General features: G+C 41.7%; 1 protein-coding gene across 1 annotated transcript in view; it reads right to left on the bottom strand.

Annotated features, from left to right (window-relative positions):
• Nucleotides 1-9,211, bottom strand: part of DEPTOR (DEP domain containing MTOR interacting protein) — a 138,960-nt gene extending 129,749 nt beyond the window's left edge. Inside the window, exon 1 of the mRNA XM_043601665.1 lies at nucleotides 8,896-9,211. Within this exon, the coding sequence (XP_043457600.1) occupies nucleotides 8,896-9,023 (128 nt within the window). The 5' untranslated portion in view covers nucleotides 9,024-9,211. The remainder of the gene's footprint in view (nucleotides 1-8,895) is intronic.
• Nucleotides 9,212-22,863: the final 13,652 nt, after the last annotated feature.

Below are 22,863 nucleotides of genomic sequence, written 5' to 3'. Positions count from 1 at the left end.
CTGAATCCTGCCTGATCTCCCCACAAAGCTCCAGGCTCAGTTCTCTGTGGCAGTAATGGTTTTGCCATGTCACAGAGCTGGATGATCCAATCGGGCCAACATGGAGGTGGGTGCTGGGCCACAGCTTCCTCAGTGAAAGGGATCTCTGGGGGCTCATGGGTGGCTCAGTCGGTTAAGTGTCCGACTTCGGCTCAGGTCATGATCTCACAGTTCGTGGGTTCGAGCCCCGAATCAGGCTCTGTGCTGACAGCTCAGAGCCTGGAGCCTGCTCTGGATTCTGTGTCTCCCTCACTGCCCCTCCCCCACTAGCGCTGTCTCTCCCTCAAAAATAAAATTGAAAAAAATTTTTTTTTAGTTTGTTAAAAAAAAAGTAATCTCCGGGTAAATATCAGAATCAGAAGTGGGTAGATACAAGTATCCCCAGGAGACTGTGTTGTCAGCATTAAAACGAGTAAGCAAACCACCACCACCACCAGTAACAGAGAGCCACAAGTCACAGCTGAGGGGTAAGAGTGGAGAGATTTGAGACTTTCTCTGATGACACTAGCTGCTAACTCCCTCCTCTTCTTACCTCCTCTGCAGCTGCCATGGGCTTCCCTGAGCTGGAGAGCCCTGGCATGTGTCCCCACTTGCCACACCCTAGCAACAGCTGTTAATCTGAAAACCACAGATACAAAAGAACATCTCGTCCCACACTGCTGGGTGTGTTTTCTCTTGTTTCATCTCATCTCTCCCGTCCACCTTTAAAATTATTCCAAAAGCCACCAAAAAAAAAAAAAAAAAAAAGTGATTCTTTGTGCAGACCTGAGTAGGTAGGTCAGTGTTCTCTCTGAACTCTTCCAAGATGGAACCATCGCAGCCAGCCCTGAAAAAATAGCTCCCATGGCCCCTGCTGGCATTGCCACCAGGAACAGCTGTGTGCAAGCACGCCGTCTGGCCTACTAAGTCCTCTGCCCCCAATCTGTCTCCACTGTTGTCCCTCAAGTATATAATGATCCACAAAAAGAATCACTGACATAAGCTTCCAAGTTTGGTTAAGGCTGATAAATACTGGCACAAGGATCTCGGATCTAGACTCCACTTGTCTGCAGTAGACAATGAGGGGGATAGAAAAGTGCGATGACCCACTGTGTATATATAAAGAGGGCTGATCGTCGTTTTTCTCAGTCTTTTCCTAATCACTAAACTCCTAGAAACCAACCATTTAAGAGCCACTGCTTACTAAAGGGAAGTGAATTCCTGATACAAATGAATACTGGAAATAAGAGGAGAGAACGATCTTCCTTCCCCTTCCATTCACTTCTTTGGAGATGTATTTAACTTACTTTCAGGTTTATTGATTCCAAAAGACGGAAGCCATAACTGAAATATCAGCACTGGCTTTTGAGGAACACAAATATATTATTCAAACACAGCTAACAGCAGTCATTTCAGAAAAAGGTTTACATATGAATAAGTGCATAAAGATATAAAATAATTCCATAATCGTTTATTGAGCACTTACTAAATGCCTTCTATTTGCATGATGTTTTTTGCAAGTGACAAAGTCCCTTCATGTGCTCTCTCCAGGTTACGAAACGAATCATTACCAAGGGTTTGCTATGTACCAGGGTTCTGCTCCCTGCCCTCACATCCCGTTTGTGAAGCGGAAAAGAGGTTCACAGGAACAGGGTCTGTATGTTGGAGGAGCCTCCGATTCAAAGGCAATTTAACACCCTACACTAGGCTTGTCTGCATTGATTCCAAATACAGTGACTCTGTTTCCTACAACCCCCTCCCCTTTTTTTTATGCAAACAGGCAATAATTTCCTGACTCCAGGATATCTCTGCTGTTTTGAAGAATACAAGAAAACAAGTGTTCTCCTTCTTTTTGGATCTCTAGACTTCAGTAGTAGCCATCTGGGGGGTAGTTTCTGGCTATTCCCTTCATCTACAGTGTCTGATAGAGCTAAGCTTCCATAGGAATGGCTTCCAGTAGGGCTACCCCCTAAGAAAATCTCCAGGCCAACCTTAAAATTCTTTGTGTTCAAATGCAATGAAATGGACTCTTTGTCCTTTTTCTATTCAGCATGCTCTAAATTCCTCACCTCTTGTTTATTATAGCTTGATTTTTTTTTTAATTTTTTTTTTCAACGTTTATTTATTTTTGGGACAGAGAGAGACAGAGCATGAACGGGGGAGGGGCAGAGAGAGAGGGAGACACAGAATCGGAAACAGGCTCCAGGCTCTGAGCCATCAGCCCAGAGCCTGACGCGGGGCTCGAACTCACGGACACGAGATCGTGACCTGGCTGAAGTCGGACGCTTAACCGACTGCGCCACCCAGGCGCCCCTATTATAGCTTGATTTTTGTTCGATGAGCTGATTTTTACTTCATACCTGCACACTGCATTAACGTTTGCCAAGCAAATTCAGGAAGCAGTTCAACACTTATTGAACGTGTTTTTTTGAAAAAGGCAATAAATAGCAAGGCCGTGAGAGTCTGGAAAGGCAGTCTGTTATAGCAAAAAGGCAAATACAGCAAACAATCTGAAAGAACTACAATTTCCTACAATTTGGCTAAAATTCATTGCTTAGCAAATTGCTTGTAGGGAACCAGCATTTAGTGATTGGATGAGATCGCTGTAATTAGCATATTTAGTCTAGGTAGAGGAGCATAACTGGAATGCTTGAAATGTTTTCTCTCTTAATTAAGCATTCCTCATCACCTTCTTAACTCTCCTCCCCACCCCACCTGCATCCTCACAGCTGGCAAAGTAGTGAACTGCAATTCATCTTCCCGTTAAAATGATTACAGATTCAGAATGGAGTTCTAATTAAGTTTTCAAAACCACATGGCAAGGAAGACCCGGTTCAATAGTAGAGGAAATGACCACTCTATCTTGTGAAAACATAAACGCTTCTAGAAATACATTGAATTTTTCCCAACAGAATGGAAAAGAAATCATTTGTCTGTTTATGTGTTTGCAAAAAGTAGTCATGCTAGAATGTGACAAGTCTTATACACATGATTCCGTTTTACATTTGTCTCATCATTACATATTGCAACCCTCTAAATTACTAGTTGAGGACATCATTAAATTGTAGTCTAGCATCCTGCCTAAGAACAGGTACTTTCAGTTCTCCCACTTTATGGCTGGATAACCTAGAGCCAGTTGGTTTAAATATTTGGTTTCTTAGTTTTCAAATTTGTAAAATGTGGGTGATGCATATCTTCTACATAGAGCTGCTATAAAGATTAAAGGCACATATATATACATATATATATATATGGCATATAAATGTCTACAGATATATAGATATCTCTCCATCTCCTTGGTAGGTAATAAATGCCATATAAATGAGTATTATTGTTATTATTACCACACCTACCATTACCACAAAGAGGGCAGTAATATTATTGGGGATTCTTTATTTAAACGCTCTATCACAAACTACTTTCTTGTTAAGTATCTCTGCGATTATCCTAGAGAAGAAACATGAGGTGTATTTTGGATGTCTTAATTAGTGTCACAGTTATGACTGCACGGACAAATTTCAAGACAAAAGACATAAATAGAACACATAAAAATATCAAATGATTTGAAAATTCATAATATGAAACCCTACTCATGAATGATTTATATATGGTTAATTATCTTCAAGTTAGGAATGTTCTAAGATTTTCTTGACTATGGCACCTTTTCTGTTTTGTATCAAGAAAAATACTATAAAAATATATATGTAAAATATCAGTTCTATCTGGTGTGGTAATAATGTGTTATTGAGTTAGTGATAAAGATCACTGCATTCTTTGGTCAATCAGAAAAGCAAAAGTTTATGTAAATACATCTAATATTTTGCCTTTTATCATTCTTTGATAAAAATTTTCATCCAAATCTATTTTGTAATCGTTTTATTGAGATATAAGTGACATACCACATAGTTCATCCATTTAATGTATATAATGAGATGGTCTTAAGTATATCCCCAGAGGTATGAAATCATAACCACCATCAAGTGTAGAACATTTTCCTCCTCCCCAAAAGAAACTCTAGAACCCTCAGCACTCATCTTCCGTTCTCTCTCCCCACTGCTGCTGGCAACCACCTTCTACCTCCATAGATTTGCCTCTTGTGGACATTTCATATAAAAGGAGTCATACAATATGTGGCCTTTTGTGTCTGCCTTCACTCAGCATATTTTCAAAGTTTATCCATGCTGTAACATGTATCAGTACTTTATTCCTTCTTATGCCGAATAACATTCCATTGCATGGATACACCATACACTGTCAATCCATCCGCCAGTGGATGGGCACTTGAGTTGTTGTTTTCAGCGACTGTGAATAATGCTGCTGTGAACAGTTGTGTATCAATTTTTATGTGGACATATGTTTTCATTTCTTTTGAATATATGCCTAGGAGTAAAATTGCTGGGTCATATGTTAACTCCATGTTTTATCTTTGAGGAAACGCCAGACTGTTTTCCAAAGTGGCTGTATCATCTTACTTGTCCACCAGCAGTGTTTCAAGGTTCCAATTTCTCCGTGTCTTTGCCAACACTTGTTACTATTTCACTACAGCCATCCTGTTGGCATGAAGTGGTATCTGAATGCATTTTTAAGATGCAAAACCGGGGGCGCCTGGGTGGCTCAGTCGGGTAAGCGGCTGACTTCAGCTCAGGTCATGATCTCGTGGTCCGTGAGTTCAAGCCCCGCGTCAGGCTCTGTGCTGACAGCTCAGAGCCTGGAGCCTGTTTCAGATTCTGTGTCTCCCTCTCTCTCTGACCCTCCCCTGTTCATGCTCTGTCTCTCTCTCTCTCAAAAATAAATAAATGTTTAAAAAAAAAGATGCAAAACCGTAAAAGTACATTGAACACAGAAGTAAATCTTTTATGAAAAGGGAAAGAATGAAGACAATAGGGAAAGGACACCGCAGTCAGGCTGGAAAAGGAAGTTTTAATTCATTTCAGGTCCTTATGCAACCAACTGCCTTTCCAAGTGTCAGGATTGAGGAGTCAGCCCTCAATTTCACATCTGGAGCTTATAATAATCATAACAATGATAACTAATCTTGGTTTATGGTTTATTTTACAAAGTTCCCTCCCATATTGTAGCCCATATGATCCACCAGCACAAATCTTATGTGGAAGGGTATTATTGTTCCCATTCTGCAGGTAAGAGCACAGAGGCCCAGAGCGGCTGACTTGACCAAGGGAATAGAAGTTTAAATATATACACATATATGTGTCTAATAAACATTAAATATTATAATATTTCGTAAATATTAAATAAGTAAGATGCATAGAGCTGGGCCTGGAACCTGAGTTTTTTATCTCAAATCCCAATCCTTGGTGTCCTCTTTCCTTACTGCCTTATTGCTGATGACCAAAAAAGCAGTGGAAAAGCAAGAGAAGGCAAAAGGGAGTTGCGTGTCTGTGAAGCAGTTAGAGGCAGGAAGCCTGCACATCGTAAAGTCCCCACAATCAGACTGTGAAAAGGCAGCTAGGGATGTATGAACATGTTGTGACAGTGACAGCAAGGATGGCATTCCTACCTCTTCATGAGAGGTCCCTCCCGTAATGAAGAAGCCAGGGCATACTTAAATCCCTAAATTCTGGGGGCACCAGGGTGACTCAGTTGGTTAAGCATCTGACTTCGGGTCAGGTCATGACCTCGTGGTTCCAGAGTTCAAGCTCCGCATGGGGCTCTGCACTGATGGTGTGGAGCCTGCCTGGGATTCTCTTTTTCTCTCTGCCCCTCCCCCACTCACTCTGCGCCGACTCCTCCCCAGCACTCACTCTCTCTCTCTCTCTCTCTCTCTCAAAATAAATAAACTTTTTTTTTTAAGTTTATTTATTTATTTTGAGAAAGACAGAGACGGCGTGAGTAGGGGAGGAACAGAAAGAGAAGGAATCCCAAGCAAGCTCCACACTGTCAGCTCAGAGCCTCAGGGCTACATGCAGGGCTCCAACCCATGAAGCCATGAGAATATGACCTGAGCCAAAACCCAGAGTCAAATGCTTCACCAACTGGGCCACCCAGGCGCGCCCAAAAGAAATAAACTTAAAAAAAAATCCCTAAATTCTGAATATATCATCTGTACTTACAGTAGAATAGTCATATGCACTGGTCATTCTAATACTTATTGAGTAATTACTACATGCTGGACACAGTACTAACATGGTTGAGACTTCTAAAAAGCAGTGATTACGCTTTTCCAAAGTAAAATTAAATAGTGAACATTTTCAAAGCCTTTCACATGTGGCATCTCATTTAATCCTCACAAAATTCTTGTAAGAGATGTGGAAACAGGCCCAGAGAGTGAACTGACCCCAAAGTCACAAAATTATTAGATGGTGGAGGCAGAATAAGAATCAAGGCAGCCTGATTCTATACCCTGTGTCCTTAACCACCACCCAACCCTTCCTGCCAGATCTTGCTTGGCTCCAAGTCTTACGTGGTGACGCACAGAGACCAACAATACAGATTAATTCCAGCAGCCATTTGTTGAATGCTCATTAACACAAGAAGCTCAGGGGCAAATTCTCCCAACAACCCATTAAGTGCTTCTCTTCATTTCCACTTAATAGATGAGGAAACAGAGGCTCAAGGGAAGTGAACTGGGGCGCCTGGGTGGCTCAGTCGGTTGGGCGTCCGACTTTGGCTCAGGTCATGATCTCCCGGTCTGTGAGTTCAAGGCCCATGTCAGGCTCTGCGCTGACAGCTCAGAGCCTGAAGCCTGCTTCAGATTCTGTCTCCATCTCTCTCTCTGCCCCTCTCACTGTCTCTTTCTCTCTCTCTCTTAAAAATAAAATAAAAACAAAAACTTAAAATTAAAAAAAAAAGAGAAGTGAATTAACTTGTCCAAGGTCACAGAGCTACCATAGTCAATGCTGACATGGTGCTTACTATGTACCAGGCAGTGTTCTAAGCACTAACTCATCTAACCCTCACAACACTCTATAAGGTAGGCTCCATTATTACCCACCATTCTTAGTTAAGTAACTGGTTCAAGATCTCCCACTAGTAAATTGCAAACTCAAGATTCACTCTAAATGTCAGCCTCAAAAACAACTTCAGGGTAGTTATTGGCTACAAAGTGGCTGAGCAGAAATTCAAACCCAGGCTCACCTCCTGAGTGAGAGTGAAAGACGGTCTTTTTTTTTTTTTTTTTATGTTTATTCATTTTGAGAGAAAGAGAGACAGAGAGTGCGAGTGGGGGAGGGGTAGAGACAGAGGGAGATACAGGATCTGAAGTAGGCGGACTCTATGCTGAACTCAAGAACCTCAAGATCATGAACTAAGCAGAACTCCCACACTTAACCCACTGACCCAGGCGCCGGGAGACAGTGCCTTCTATCTTCTTTCCAACAGGCTAAGCATGGCTCTCAAACCTGTTGCGGTGCAGAGGGGTGTTAGGAAGAGGGGAGTAACAACTGCTCTGGAGACCCCAGGGAAGGGGCATTTAAGCTGCATCCTGAAGGAGACAGTGCTTCCTGGACAAAGAGAGGCACCCTGCAATTTATTATTTAAAAAGAAATGAAATTGAGGACTTTTAAAAAGGTGATATAATAATGAGGAGCAAATTATTCAAAAGCAAGTGTTTCAGATTGAATCTGAAAAGCTTTAATTTTTTCAATTAGAAAATGCTCTTGATGAAGGAAAAACAAGCTTTTATTCCCTTGAATTTTGACTACATATTAAAAAATCATCGAGGGACAGAAATGTGCAGTTTGCCTTTTGTAACGTTAAACTCAAACTGACTTCCAAAATTTTACTTCCTCAATCTAAGGCTGCAAGCAGGGTGGTTACTAAAAACCTTCAGGGATCTTTGCAAGAATCTCTCTCCTTCAGGTCCTGAAACACAGGTTTTTCAAACCAAAATGAGCCTAGAGATTCAGGCCAAGCATTAGAAGGAAGAGGTGAGCGCCTCATTCCAGCTGGGCCAGGGGCAGGCACGCAAGTTGTGGCCACAACGTTTCAGAGCCAGGTTTTTTTTCCCCTGGCAAACTGATTTATGACCACACCACTGGCAACTGCGGAACCGATCAGACCGTGTAAGTACATTACTCAAACATGAATCCAAGGACCTGGATGGGATGCGAATGTTAAGGGGGAGATCTGGGGTTCACTGCCTGTCCTCGGCGCGATGAGAGCCGTCAATTCCTAATTCTTGCAGCAGCCTAGGGCCGGTGGACTCTGTTCTCCAAAATGTGCGCGCTAGGGGAGTTGGCACAGCAGCAGGGCATCGGAGCAAGGTGCCTCCACGCCCCCTTGCGGACCCGAATGACGATTGATAAGGATGTGCCAATTTAGTGATAGGTAGTTTTTCAGAAACTGGGGTTTAGCCCCCACAAGACCCCTTCAAGGGGGATCCGGTGATCGGCCTCATTTTACAGATGAAAACGCGGAGGGTCAGGGGAGTGAAGCAGGGCTTGCCAGCAAAAAGGAAAAGCTCAAGTGAAGGCGATCACTGGGTTGGCCCTTTCATCTTAAAGAGTCTGGGGCTGCAAACGGCTTGGGGCCGCCCACCCCTCGCTCACTGGATAGACTAGGGGTCGGCTGGCAGCCAGCAGGCCTTGGTAGTGCCCAGGTGCCCAGGAAGAGGGAGCGCGCGGCGGGTGCCTGCGCGTCTGCCGAGCGCAGGGCTGCAGCTGCGGGGCCGGGGCGCAGAGCGCACCACCGGCTCGCATGCGTCCGCCTGGGGAGCCTCGCGCCAGTCCCGCGTCGCCGGACGCCCGGCTGCAGCAGCAGCTAAGCAAAGGCGCAATGCCGACCGCCCAAGCGCCCGCAGCGGTCCCGGAGCCCAGCGCGAGTCCCCAGGCACGAGGCACAAGCGTGTGAGCGCGGGACTGCTGCGGACACAGGCTGGCAGTGCCACCGCGCGCCCACCGGCACTGCCCCACGCCTTACCGTAGCTGCTCCCCAGTGACCAGGACCTCAGCCATGCGCTCCAGCTCCCTTTGCTGCGCTCCACCACTCCCACCGGTGCTGCTGTCGCTGCCACCGCTGCCACCGCTACCGCTGCTGCCCTCCTCCATGGTCGGGCCGCGCCGCTACTACCACTGTCTTCCCTAGACGCCGTGGGTTTGGGTGTTAAATCAGCCTGCCCTCACGGAGGCCTCCCCCGCCATCTTTGTCAGGGGCAGTCCCGTTGCTCAAATGCGATTGGCTAGAGAGGGAATCCCTGTGGGTAGGTTGAGGCGCTAGGCAAGTCCGCTCCAGGAACTCCAGCTTGGGGCGGCGGCTGGAGCCCCGCGTGGTCGGGGGGCGGGGCCAAGGGAGGAAAATATAAACATCTGGGCGGGGCGCCGGTACTGCGTCGTGTGTGCTGGTGGAGGTTAGATAGGTGACCTCATTTTTCGTTACCCACAAGAGCTCATGCCCTGGGACCTTGGGGAAAGGTTAGGAGGTTACCGAACAAGTGTAAAGGTATGTTTATTATACCTCCTGTGCTCCAAATTGGCAGAGTAAAAATATAATGAAATAGCTCGACAGTGAACAATGAAGGATATACTGATATACACGTCACTGCAGGGGTTGGTGAAATTAGGCGTTCTTCTCGTCCCAATGCCCTTCACCGAAGATAGCTTATTTACCTTATGGTGTAATCACTAAAGAACGCTGGCCAGGGAATCGCAGAGCTAGGATCCAGCTCCACGCCTATAAATTCCTACCAAAATGTGCTTAATCCTCAGTTTCTTCCTTTACAAAATAAAAATAATTATGGCTACCACTTGTTGACCTCTACTGCATTAAAGATGCCTCAGAGGAAAGAGAGGAAGAAATTCTTTAATTTTTGCAACAAATCATAAAATGAGTATTGTCCTCATTTTGTATCAGGAAGCAGGCTGAGAGAGATGGGGTAACTTGTCCAAGGCAAGCAGGTAATAAATGCAAGAAGAATCAAACCCAGGACACTCTAGCTTCAGAGTTGTGTTCTTAAAAGATTGCTTCTTAAAACGAGGATATGATGGCATTGTCTACAGGGAGCATGGAAGGAACTTTGACTAATACCAAATAAATGTCCTGTTATTCAGTCTCGTGCAAGGTCAGAGCCTGGTCTGGAGGAAAACAGTAATGCTAATGGTAGTGGTCATTGTACTAAAGGGATATTGTTTGTTGACGGTTTTTGCAACTTTTTACAATTTTTGCATATATACAGGTCTCTGCGCCCTTACAAATAAATGTGAATTTTTTTTTTTAGTGAATACTGTATGGAAAGACAATCTTTCAACTGAAGATTTGTAGTAAGTTTACAGAATAAAAATGAAAATCAGAGGTCTGTCGAATAACAAATTCTCTTCTTTGTACATTTTATACCAATTCTGCTATTCAAGAATATTTATACTGCACTCACAATCCTGCAGGTTTATTATATTTTATTGTTCTGTTTTCTTGTCGTTTGTTTTTAAAGAAGATAATTGTAGCATTTTCCAATATTCTGCAAGTTCATTACCTAACTTACACAATTCACTGAACATTTATTCTGTGCTTTACATGGTGCTAAGCACTTTGTTTATATTATTTAATTGACCCCTGAGAGTTGGGTATTCTTATCGTCAACTTACAAGTGGAAAAGCTTAAGCCTAGAAAGGTAAAGTAATTTGCCTAAATTTCATACCTGGAAAGTCAGTTAGGCAGCCCTTGAACCCTGGGTCTGTAGATCCTCAAGGTTATGCTGAGCCGTACTCCAGAAAAAGAACAATTGTCCCACCACCTTGTGCATTCAACACCAAGGTATTAGGTAATTCTTTCACCAAAAGAAATTATCTAATTTTCTTAACTTTTTAAATAGACCATGACAAAAATGTAGACCAAGCAAGACATAGTTCTAAGTGAATGTGATTCTAAGAGCTTCATTTTGCATAAACTATAAAAATAACTTAACATCAGCAGTGGTCCCAGAATTAATGAGTTTAACAGCTGGCTGTCACTCATGTTTTAATCCTATATTATAGAATATCAAGAGTTTGCATGGACTTCACACTCAAACATGCGGTTTCTATACTGATTCTGTCATTTATTAACTCTGCAACTTTATGCTAGTTACTAGTTACTTACTTCTCTGGGCCTCAATTTCCCAACAAGAATAATAATTCTTACCTTATGGGGATGTTGTGTGCCTTATTAATAACATTATGTAAGGTTTTCATGTACATGATGTGTGTTCAATGGCTGTTCTTTTTAATGTCTTTACTGCTTTTAATAATAAGAGGAAAAAGAAGGAGGAGGAAAGAGAGGAAGGAGAAGAAATTCTTATCAGATACTTTCCACGAGGAATTTTTGGTACAAGACAAAACACTTTTTCGCAAGTTATCTCTAATTATTGTTTTTAATTCTTAGTGGGCCTTTAAAATGAAGAAAAGTGGGGCTCCTGGGCGGCTCAGTTGGTTGAGCATCCTTCCAACTCTTGATTTCTGCTCAAGTCATGATCCCAGCGTTATGGGATCAAGCCCCATGTTGGACTCCTTTCTGAGTGTGGAGCCTATTCAAGCTTCTCTCTCTCTCTTTCTCTTCTCTCTCTCCTTCTGTCCTCCCTGGCTCACACACATGTGTGCTGTCTCTCTCTCAAAAAGTAAAATGAATCTTAAAAAAAAAATGAAGAAAAGAGAAGTGCAGAACTGACCTCCCTAAATCTGTTTTCATATAATGTTTTTAATCTTTTTGAAAGTGCAAAATGAAAAAAAATATTACACATTTCTAAGTATCGAGTGTTCAGCACTGTTTTATCCAAAAACTCTGACTCTGTGTTGTAAATTGTATCACTATTGTGATTGTCTTTTGTTTTTTCTTCCTATAAATCTAGTTGTGTTTTCATTTAAATTCAGGCAACTTTCTTTATCCAAAAATTAAAAATTAAAAGAAGTATATTTTTGTAAAATACTTTATTGTTTAATGATTTATGATAAAAATTATGATAAAAACCTTTTATCATGAAAGTTTATGATTAGAAAAACACCTTGACATAAGGGGGAAAAAATTCAAGTCAGGAAAATACCTCATACCACTCCAGTGAGATATAGCAGAATTTATTTCTTTTGCTCAATGAGAAGGGTTTTCTGTGTGTGTGTGTGTGTGTGTGTGTGTGTGTGTGTGTGTTTGTGTGTGTGTGTACATGTCTACGGGAAGTGGGAACTGGTTTGCTATCATTGTTTCAACCTTTCTTTTGACATATGAGCTATACCGTGCTCTATTGGGCTAGACGACAAACCGTTTTTCCTAACTTAGGGAAAGATTGGTCCTGCTCCTGAGGACATGTGAGCACCAGTGCTGAGTCTGTGAGCTCTAAAGCAACTGGTTCCAGAATAGACTGTGATCTCTAGGTATTGCTAGACGAGAGATGGGCACTGACATGGTGATTAAACCAGTGTGAGGATCTGAAAAGGGCTGAAAATTCCAACAGACCTCGGTTTGATTCCTGACTCCATTGGGGCAGGTTCATTATCATCCCTAGTTTTGGCCCCCTTTTGTAAAGTCAAGATCACACTACTGGTCCCATTGGGTTGTTGGGAGGACTAAATAAAATGCAATGAGCATGCTTGTTACAGTTGGGAGCTATTGAATGTAGTAAGCCTTCTCCTCCAGCCTTGTCCTGCTCACCTGCTTCGTGCCTTCTGGCTGTTTCGGTGCTCTGGAGACGGTGCTTTTCAAACTTTAGGTAGATGCGTGCACGCGCGTATGTGTGTTCAATCCATTGAAGATGGATATTTTGGTAAAATGCAATAGAAATGAACATTTAAAATGGAAAAAAACACAGCCCCACTTTGTGATTGTCGTGGTCAACAGACAGAAAATTGGCCAGTCGTTATAAACATTTCACTCAGGGTCTGTATGTCTCAATGTCTCTCGGTGCAGGTAACGGTCCCCAGTTGGCAGACCACACTTTTAGCATTACTGGTTAAGGGTAAGCAGCAATGTGAGAGGATGAACTTGAATAAAACATGTGGAAGACTATTGTCAATTCTGAATCTTAATAACATGTTAGCTATGAGTACTGTTTTGTTGCCTTTTAGCATACACCAGTATTGTTCCCACTTGATCTTAAAGATTAACTCAGGCTCCGCCTTCCCTGTGGTATCTTTTGTATTCCCTAACAGGTGCGTTGTTTCCTTTCCTGCGACTTGACATGATATCAGAAGCCTTACATTACTTTTAACCATTAATGGGAGTCTCTGTTCCCCAGATTTTGTTCTCTTAGCCTGAATGGAAGCAAACTGATGGTTTAGTAATATCCTGTCTAGATATTTCTGCTGACTGACCCTTTAAGAAGGGAAAGCTAAATGCAAAAATAGAGGAAAAATAAAATTTTCATGTCATTATTCACATCTATTTTTAGTATTTTTGTCGTGTTTGATTCATCTTTTTTGTAGTGATAGAAATCAAACATCATAAATAAATGTGAAGTTCTCTTGTCCTCCAGTCCCAGTCTTGCTTAGGTCCCAAGGAGTTCTCAACTGCTGGAAGGGCATCAAAACTAGTTAATACTTTGGCATATGCTGCCACCTAGTGACTGATTTCACAATGACACTAAATGATGGTGGGTCTCCTATAGGAAAAGGACTAACTCCAGGGGGGCTTTTTGGAAAATTTGGGTGGGGATTGTGGTGTGTAATGTTGTTGGGACTGCTACTGACTTTTAGTGAGCAGTAGATGCTAGATATTTAGGGGTGCTAGATATTCTCATTTTCTTGGGACAGCACATTCTAAGGAATTGTCATAAACCCTGAATGTCTTTCCTAGGTTCTGTGGGATATTCTCGTAGCTGAAAAACCTGTTTGCTGATCTCTGAGCTTAGACCCCAATTTAATTTTATATAGAAACACAAGATATTTTTTGCACAATTTTAATATAATTATGACTTGTCCAGGAATGCAATTATTGTCTACATTGAGGGAAAAATTGCACTTTTCTCAGAACTTTACCAGGAAAGGTTCATCATGACAGAAAATGGTCCCACCTGTCATGTGTGGTACACATACTATGAGTACAGCATCCCCTTTTCAGTCAGCACCTGTTAGCTCTTGCATGTGTGGTGATTCTGTGTGTGTTTCTATAAAGATATATTATTTAGCCAAATTTTAAAACACCGAATATAAAAAAGAGGTGATGGCAATATTCAGGAAACTATTGCCTTCCTTCTGTTTTTCTAAATTTCTTCACTCTCAGGATGTGTGGGTGGCTCAGTAGGTTAAGTGTCTGACTCTTGGTTTCAGCTCAGCTCATGATCTCACCATTCGTGGGTCCGAGATCCACATCAGGCAATGTGCTAACAGTGAAGAACCTGCTTGGGATTCTCCCTCTCCCTCCCTCTCTCTGTGCCTCCCCTGCTCACTCGCTCTCTCTCTCTCTCTCAAAATACATAAACATTAAAAATAAAATAAGATAATAAAATTATTCATTATAACCAGTTGTAAACATCTGACCACCTCACTAGACCTTCTGTAGTCATTTAAATATTAAAATGTGTATTATTTTGTTATAGATTATTTTCTTTTTCTTCTTGATACTCCCAAGTATAAGGGCATTATATTGATTTTTTTTTTTTAATATGCTCACCAAAAGCTTATATTGAGAACATTGGTAGATTTTGAACACGGGAGTGTTATGATCTGACTTACATTCTTGCAAAGATTGTGTGAGAGAAAACACATAGGATACTCAGTTCTGTGCTTGCCTCAGTAAATATTTTAATGGATATTCCTCCTCTTCTCTGAGGTAGGGAACAAGGCACAGCAGGCCACTCTCTGAAACGTGGAACAATACCGCCCTCTAGTGGGGAAAATCCAGATTGTGTTATAAGCAAAGCCTTTAAAGTTTACTTGACAAAGGACGTGCAGTTAAAATTTAAACTACTGTATTTTCTAGAGAATTACACAAGTCTTGGTGTAAATCAGAAATTCATTACCTGAAGTGGTTTTAAGTAAAAACAGGATAATATGGTTTCTAAGACATACTTTATTCTATTTCTCCTATCCCATGAAATTATTACCCTGAGGGAAGTTTTGTTTTATTTATTTATTTATTTATTTATCTATTTATTTATTTATCTATCTATCTATTTTAAGTAAGCTCCTTACCCAACATGGGGCTTGAACTCGAGAACCTGAGATTGACAGTCACAAGATCTACCGACTGAGCCAGCCAGGGGCCCACAAGAAGGTATTTCTTTCAAGGCTTCCACTTCAGATGGCGAGGTTTCATTTTTTTTTTTTTAAGCCCAGTTTTTAGTTGTGAGTCATTGATGGGGTTCAGGATAGGCTGCCCTAAAATATGTCACTTTGGCATACTGATTATTTTGAATTAAAGTTAGCTTAAGATGGTGCTAGAAGGACACTCTGACCCTCCTTTGTCTCCCGGAAAGCAGGAAATAAATCTCCCTTGTGAAAGGTACCCTTCCTGTATCAGGAGGTAGAGAGACACCCTAATCACCAGAGATAGGGAGTTCAGGGCCAAGAATGCTGTATAAATAAACTTATCACTTCTTCACTAATTTACTACCCCAAGCCCAAACTTTGTCATGTCAATTCTTCACACATTTACTGTTTTCTTGTCTAAAAGGTAAAACAAAAAACAAACAAACAAAAAAAACAAAAAAAACTGCCTGCTTTGGTCACTTCTGTGAGTCTCATATTTCTATGAGCTGAAATACTATGAATTAAGTTTGTTTTTCTCCTGTTAATCTGTCTTGCATCGATTTAATTATTAGACGAGCCAAAGAACCTAGAAGAGAAGAAAGGAAAACTTTCCCCTCCCTACATCACACTCTCCCTGGGTAATCTCATTTATAGGCACTCTTATAATCACCATATATGTACGTATGTTTAAAAGTTTTATCTTTCAGCTCCTGGCCAGACCTTTATTCAAGATCCAAGTTCTAAATCCAACTTCAAGGCATGTCCTCCCTGTATATTCTCACAGGATCTCAATCACCACAAATCAAAACCAGTGCTGGTGTCTCCCCACCGCCCAATTTGTCCCGCCCCTTCCTGTAATATGTTGTAAATGAGAGGAAATGCAGTTGCACACACAAGAACCTAGAGTTCATCCTCGATGCTTTCCCCTCTTCTTACTCCTCAGGTCTAATCAAGTAGCTACCCTGTCCATTGTATCCCAAAAATTATTCTCAAACCCAGCCACCTTTATGACTCACATGGGCTCTTAGAGACCAAAAAAAAAAAAAAAAAAGACGGGGTTGGGGAGAGAGGGAGAGACATTAAGTAATCATACAAATAAATGTAAAATTGCAACTTACTTTAAAAAAATCTCGAAATGAGACACACCTGCTGCCATGAGTGTATATATTAGAGAGGCTTCACCTGATCAGGGAGGCCAGAGAAAGATTTGAGACATGATTATTGACCTAGGCAAGTGATCCAATACTATACCCACTGCCCACATGTGGCTACTTATGTTTAAATTAACTAAAATCGGGGCGCCTGGGTGGCGCAGTCGGTTAAGCGTCCGACTTCAGCCAGGTCACGATCTCGCGATCCGTGAGTTCGAGCCCCGCGTCGGGCTCTGGGCTGATGGCTCAGAGCCTGGAGCCTGTTTCTGATTCCGTGTCTCCCTCTCTCTCTGCCCCTCCCCCGTTCATGCTCTGTCTCTCTCTGTCCCAAAAATAAATAAACGTTGAAAAAAAAAATTAAAAAAAAAAATAAATAAATTAACTAAAATCAAATGAAATTTTAATTTTCATTTCTCATTCGCATCATCCATATCTCAAGCATTCAAAAGCCACACACGTGTGGCTCGTGGCTACCAAATTGGATTGTGCAAATGTAGAACATTTTCAACATCTCAGAAAGTTCTGCCAGGCAGGCCTCAGTGAGAGAACGAACGGGTGTTAACCAGGCAAAGAAAGAAGGGAAGAACACACCAGGCAAGCAGACCCCCAAATGTGAGGAGGCATCCCGGAGAGAGTAAAGACCTTGCAGAGAGCCAGTGGGTCCGATGTTCCCAGGAGGCATCAGAGAAGAAAAGGAAAAGCAGCAGCAGAGGAAGCAGGATACGATATATCTTCGAAGGGCTGGAGGGGGAAAAAAAACAAACAACATCAATTCAATGAAAGATAGTGAAAGAAAATAAGAAGCAACAAAAAAGACTCAGTAAGTAGAGAGAGAAAAGAGGAAAAAAAAAAAAGATGGTAGAGATGAAGTTAAATATATTAGATCTAAATTTGGATCCCGTGTACCGGAGACTGTGTTGTTAATCTGCTCCAGGAAAGATACTACATTCATTCCGCACAGCGGATGCAGGGGCCAGACCAGTGAGCTAAATGGGCAGATGAGGGAACCATTCATGCACCCTTAAGTCTTTGAAGGTCACATTCATTTCTGTCATATTCCCAGGTGCATTTTTTTTTAATTCTGTGGTGCTAATTTTAATTTCTGTGACAGTTTCAGGGCTTCTATTTAGCTTTTTCGGGAGTAATTCTGACTCCATGAGTGAAGGAGCTAATTTGAGAAGCTGCGACTAAATATATCATTAAAAATCCGAATGACATTTGGAAAACAGTGAAAAGACCTTCAATGTCTGGTTGCCTGCTATGTATGAATTATCGCTCACCTCTGAAAATATTAATCATATTTATCATAAAGTCTTGGGAATTTTGTTCTATCACCTCTGCTTCCTTTGGTCTTAACTCTTCCCTGATGACTTTTTTTTTTTTTCAACGTTTATTTATTTTTGGGACAGAGAGAGACAGAGCATGAACGGGGGAGGGGCAGAGAGAGAGGGAGACACAGAATCGGAAACAGGCTCCAGGCTCTGAGCCATCAGCCCAGAGCCCGACGCCGGGCTCGAACTCACGGACCGCGAGATCGTGACCTGGCTGAAGTCGGACGCTTAACCGACTGCACCACCCAGGCGGCCCCCCGATGACTTTTTATATCTCTTTATGTTGTTGGTCGTATATAAATGGTGATTCTTTTTTTATTCTTTTTTTTTAAATTTTACTTATTTATTTTTATACATGGTGACTCTGGTTTGTCTCTCTTCAGTTTTGTATTTGAGAATCTGTGTCCACCATTTCTTCACTCTCTGTTTTGCATGGAAGGAATAAGAGTGGACTTGAGTAGGGAGTTCTGCTGGTACTTTGTCTACTGGCAGCCTGGCTCCCCACTCCTGGAATTCATTAGCCACAGGGCATTTCCCTGCCCTTCTGTGACCGTTTCCCACACTACGTCAGCCCATGGGCCGGGCTGCTGCTAGCTCAGCACGGCTGGACACGAGGAAGCTTTGCTAATCCATCACCTCAATACACGCCCCAGATCCACCTCTCACTTCTTGTATCTGAGCTTGATGCTGTCCTGAGCCTTTATCCACTTTACTCAGACTCATTGGTAACATTTTACCCCAGTGTTTCCATTTTCCATTTTCTATCTATCTAATGAAAATCCTTTTTTAAACTTTTTGGGAGTAAGACATCATGCTCTTTTGCTAAGTATTCTATGTGTATTTCCTGCGAAAAAGGACATTCTGTTATATAACCACAGTATAATTATCAAAAGCAGGAAATTTAACATTGCTTAAAAAAAAACTCTCATCAGGGTGCCTGGGTGGCTCAGTTGGTTAAGTGTCTGACTCTTGGTTTTGGCTCAGGTCATGATCTCATGGTTCGTTCTTTAGAGCCCCAGTGACAGTGCACAGCCTGCTTAGGATTCTCTCTCTCTCTCTCTCTCTCTCTCCCACTCTCTCTGCCCCTACCCCACTCCCACTCTCTCAAAATAAATAAATACTTTTTTAAAAAGAGTTAAAAAAAAAACCTTTTGGATATAATAATGAAATCATAATCCCTATTTATGGATTCCATAATGAATTTCCATAATTAATGAAATCATAATCCATGGTCAGATTTCATTAATTGTCTCAACAATATACCTTATAGCAGTAATTTTTCTTAGTCCCGGATCTAACCTAGGATTACACATTGTATTTAATAATCATGTCTCTTCCCTATAATCTGAAAGAGTTCCTTGGTTCTTGCCCTTCATGACCTTGCAGTTTTTGATGTATCAGCCAGTTTTTTTACAGAATGTCCCTCAACTTGAGTTGCCTGAGGTTTTCCCTGTGTTTATATTCAGGTCATGCATTGTTGACAGGATTAATTCAGTATATCGTATCAGAGGATACAAGATGCTGGTCCCAGAGGATACAAGATGCTCGTCCCAGTATTGGTCATGTTAACCTTGATCACTTAATTGAGGTAATATGTTCTGTTGATTTGCACACTGGCCCCCTGACATGGTGGGCAAGGAGAGACCAGAGAAAGAGGCACACCATTCCAGGTTGGTAGATGGCACTTTTAATAAGGAAGGGAACTTTCTTTTTTTTTTTTTTTAATTTTAATGTTTATTTCTGAGAGAGAGAGAAACAGACAGACAGAGCGTGAGCTGGGAAGGGGCAGAGGGAGACACAGAATCCGAAGCAGGCTCCAGGCCCTGAGCTGTCAGCACAGAGCCTGACACGGGGCTTGAACTCACAAACTGTGAGATCATGGCCTGAGCCGAAGTTGGATGCTTAACTGACTGAGCCACCCAGGCGCCCCAATGAAGGAAACTTTGTTATGAGGGTTGCCTTGGGCAGCAGCAAGAGGAGGAAATATCTGCCCCCCGCATGCCAAAACCTTAAAAATTTATTTTACAGAGGCCTCAACAGGGTTCAGTCACATATACCATCCAGATGGTTTCTTTTCTTTCTTTTCCCCTTCTTCTACTTCTTTTGACATTTATTCATTTTTGAGAGACAGAGTGTGAGCAGGGGAGGGGAAGAGAGAGGGGGAGACACAGAGTCTGAAGCAGGCTCCAGGCTCTGAGCTGTCAGCACAGAGTGGGGGCTCAAACTCACAAACACGACATCATGACATCATGACCCGGACCTGAGCTTGAAGTCAGATGCTTAACGAAGTCAGACGCTTAAGGGACTGAGCCACCCAGTCCCCTGAGGCACCCCTCATCCAGATGGTTTCAACACCTTACTGTCTCCAGGCTACATTCTCAGAACAGCTCCCATAGTGGGAATGGGGGGGGGGGGGGAGGCATTTACATTCCAAGGACAAGGGAGAGGTGAGGAGGCTCCAATCCAGCTTGAGGGTCAAATGAGGGTCGTGTCATCTCAGTGACTTCCTCCAACACACTCCAAGTTTTTAAAAAGTTACTATTTTTTCTTTTGTAATTAACAATTTTTAGATAGATACATTGCAACTATGTAAATATCCTGTTCCCCCATCAAATTGTCACCCACCCTTTAGTTTTAGTATGTGATCTGTTAAAAATCTACATCTGATCGTGATACTCCCCTACTTTAAATAATCCACACCTTTTAGGGAACAAACACCTTCCCCATCACCCAAGCCACGCTTCTGACAGTCTTTCTCACCTTCTCCCCCTTTCTCACTCTCCACATTGTCAAGAAGGTCCATCCATTCTACTTTCTGAATATTTGTTATTTCTCCTTCCATTTCTCCTGATGCCATAGAATCAGGTCCATTAGTTCTGACCTTGTCTATTTAAATTTTCTGCCTGCTCTCATTGAGTTAAGCCTGGGTTCCTGAACGGTCCCCCAAACTGCTACCTGAAAGACCTTTCTAAAGTCAAATTTCTGATACTGATGTTTTCATGTATATATTAGAAAATCATGTAGATATGAGAAAATCCAACTAACAGGTTTCAGAAATATAGAACAGAAAATGTGGAGGCATGGAGAGGGGATATTGTCAAGGAAATCATATAAGAAAATTTCCTGGAAATGAAGAATATGAATTCTTCCTTTTTCCTTCCTTCTTACACTGAGAGGGTCTAGCACAGGTCTGGAGAAAACTAGGTAGAAGCCATGTGTGCCAGCTCACCATTGCTGAATACGAGTCCCATGTCTCCAGATACACTGATTTTTTAAAAGAAGAGGGGTGACCGGGTGGCTCACTTGGTTAAGCGTCTGATTTCAGCTCAGGACATGATCTTGTGGTCTAGGAGTTCAAGCCCCGCGTCGGGCTCTGTGCTGACAGCTCAGAGCCTGGAGCCTGCTTCGGATTCTGTGTCTCCCTCTCTCTCCACCCCTCCCCCACCTGTGCTCTGTCTCTGTCTCTCAAAAATAAATTTAAAAATTTTAATAAAAAAAAAGAGGAAAAATCACAGTGTTAATGGAAACTCTCCTAATTTTTAAATTATGGCTAAAATAAAAAAAATACATGCATAACACTCAGAAACATGAAAGTAAGGAAGCACAGGGGCATTCACAGGTTAGTCTATAGTATATACAAAAAGCACTTGGGAGTGTAGAATCTGGAAGAGCAAGGTGGACCCAGCATGAAAAGTCTTGAAAGCCAGCAGAAGTATGAGCTTTATTTTCAAGGGGGAGGGAGATGTTGATGATTGGTGAACAGAGGGTAAGGCTATTAGAGAACTTAATGTTTTGAAAATTAACTGTCTATGGTATAGAGATAGATGGGCAACGGGAAGGGGGATGGAAGGTAGAAACCTGGGCCTGAGGAGGCCACAGTAATAGGAAATGACCAAGGTCATGGTTATAAAACATTTTAAGTTTTTTGAATGCCTGGAAGCCACCATGCTCTTCATGAAATTAAAATAATAATAATAATAAAACAAGGAAGAGAGGAAACAAAAACAAAAAGTATTCATATGTAATTCTTATGTGAACTATGATTTACAAAATACAATTCCTATTTCACACTATGAAAATAATATATGAACACTATAATCAAGAGAACAGGGGCACCTGGGTGTGGCTCAGTTAGTTAAGCATCCAACTCCTGATTTTGGCTGAGGTCATGATCAGTTTGTGAGTTCAAGCCCCACAGTGTGGATCAAGCCTGCTTGGGATTCTCTCTCTCCCAATTTCTCTGCTCCTCCCCTGTTCTTGCTCTCTAAATAAATAAATAAATAAATAAATAAATAAATAAATAAAGGTACGGTGTCTATGAAAGCAGTATCAATTTTACTATGGTTGGTTCTTTTGAAGTTTAACTGTTCACTTACCTGTGAAAAGAGTTCTTCTTTTTTCTTTGTTACCAGGTGAATGAACAAGCTTTGAACAGTTAAGAAAAATGTGTAGAAAAAAATTTTTTTTACTTTACAAAAATGTATCTAACATGCTTTAAAAATATGAATTAATAAAAACTATCATTCTGTTTTAAGAGAGGAACTGAGGCCCACCTTCCTGCCAGAATAGCAAAATCGGATATCATGTATTAATCAATAATAAAACTAATGACTTACATACAAATAATAATTTGCTATAAGCAATAACTAATAAATAACATTAACAAAAGGCTGCCATTTACTAAATACCACCTGCTTGTCACACATGTTAGAATGTAGGTATTATTATCTTCTTTTTACAGATAAGGAAGTTGGAATGAGAGAAATTAAATGAACTGCTCTAGGTCACAAAGCTAGTGGGAACTGGGTTGAGATTTCACGCGAGGCTGGTCTGATATAAATATCAGCCTTCTTCTTATACTAAGCTGCTTCCAGTTAATAGAGCACCTGCAATGGTTGATTCTCTTCCAATTCATACATCTCATCAGGCAACCGTCTTCATACCCAGCATTTTTCTCCACCATGGTCCTTACATGTTCAGGTGTATTAAAAAAAAAGGTCGGTGAAGAAGTAGGTCATAGGAACCAACTTTCTACCACCAACTAAAGCACCATCCAATGCCCCTGGGATGCCCTACTCTGTAGTTTCCTATAATTTCACCCAGAAGTTGAAAGAAAATGCCTGCTCATTTCCTTTGAATTCAACCTCTCACTCACCTGCCCATCTACTCACCCGCCCACCTCTTTTTTACTTTGACCAAGTGCAATGTTCCTTCCAGGCAGACTCAGCTCTCATGGGCAGCAAGAATCCCAGACAGACTGCA

This window comes from Prionailurus bengalensis, chromosome F2 (genome assembly GCF_016509475.1).
Source record: "Prionailurus bengalensis isolate Pbe53 chromosome F2, Fcat_Pben_1.1_paternal_pri, whole genome shotgun sequence".
Taxonomy (NCBI): domain Eukaryota; kingdom Metazoa; phylum Chordata; class Mammalia; order Carnivora; family Felidae; genus Prionailurus; species Prionailurus bengalensis.
The sequence above is the reverse complement of the archived record's forward strand: the minus strand, read 5'-3'. Positions and strand labels throughout refer to the sequence as shown.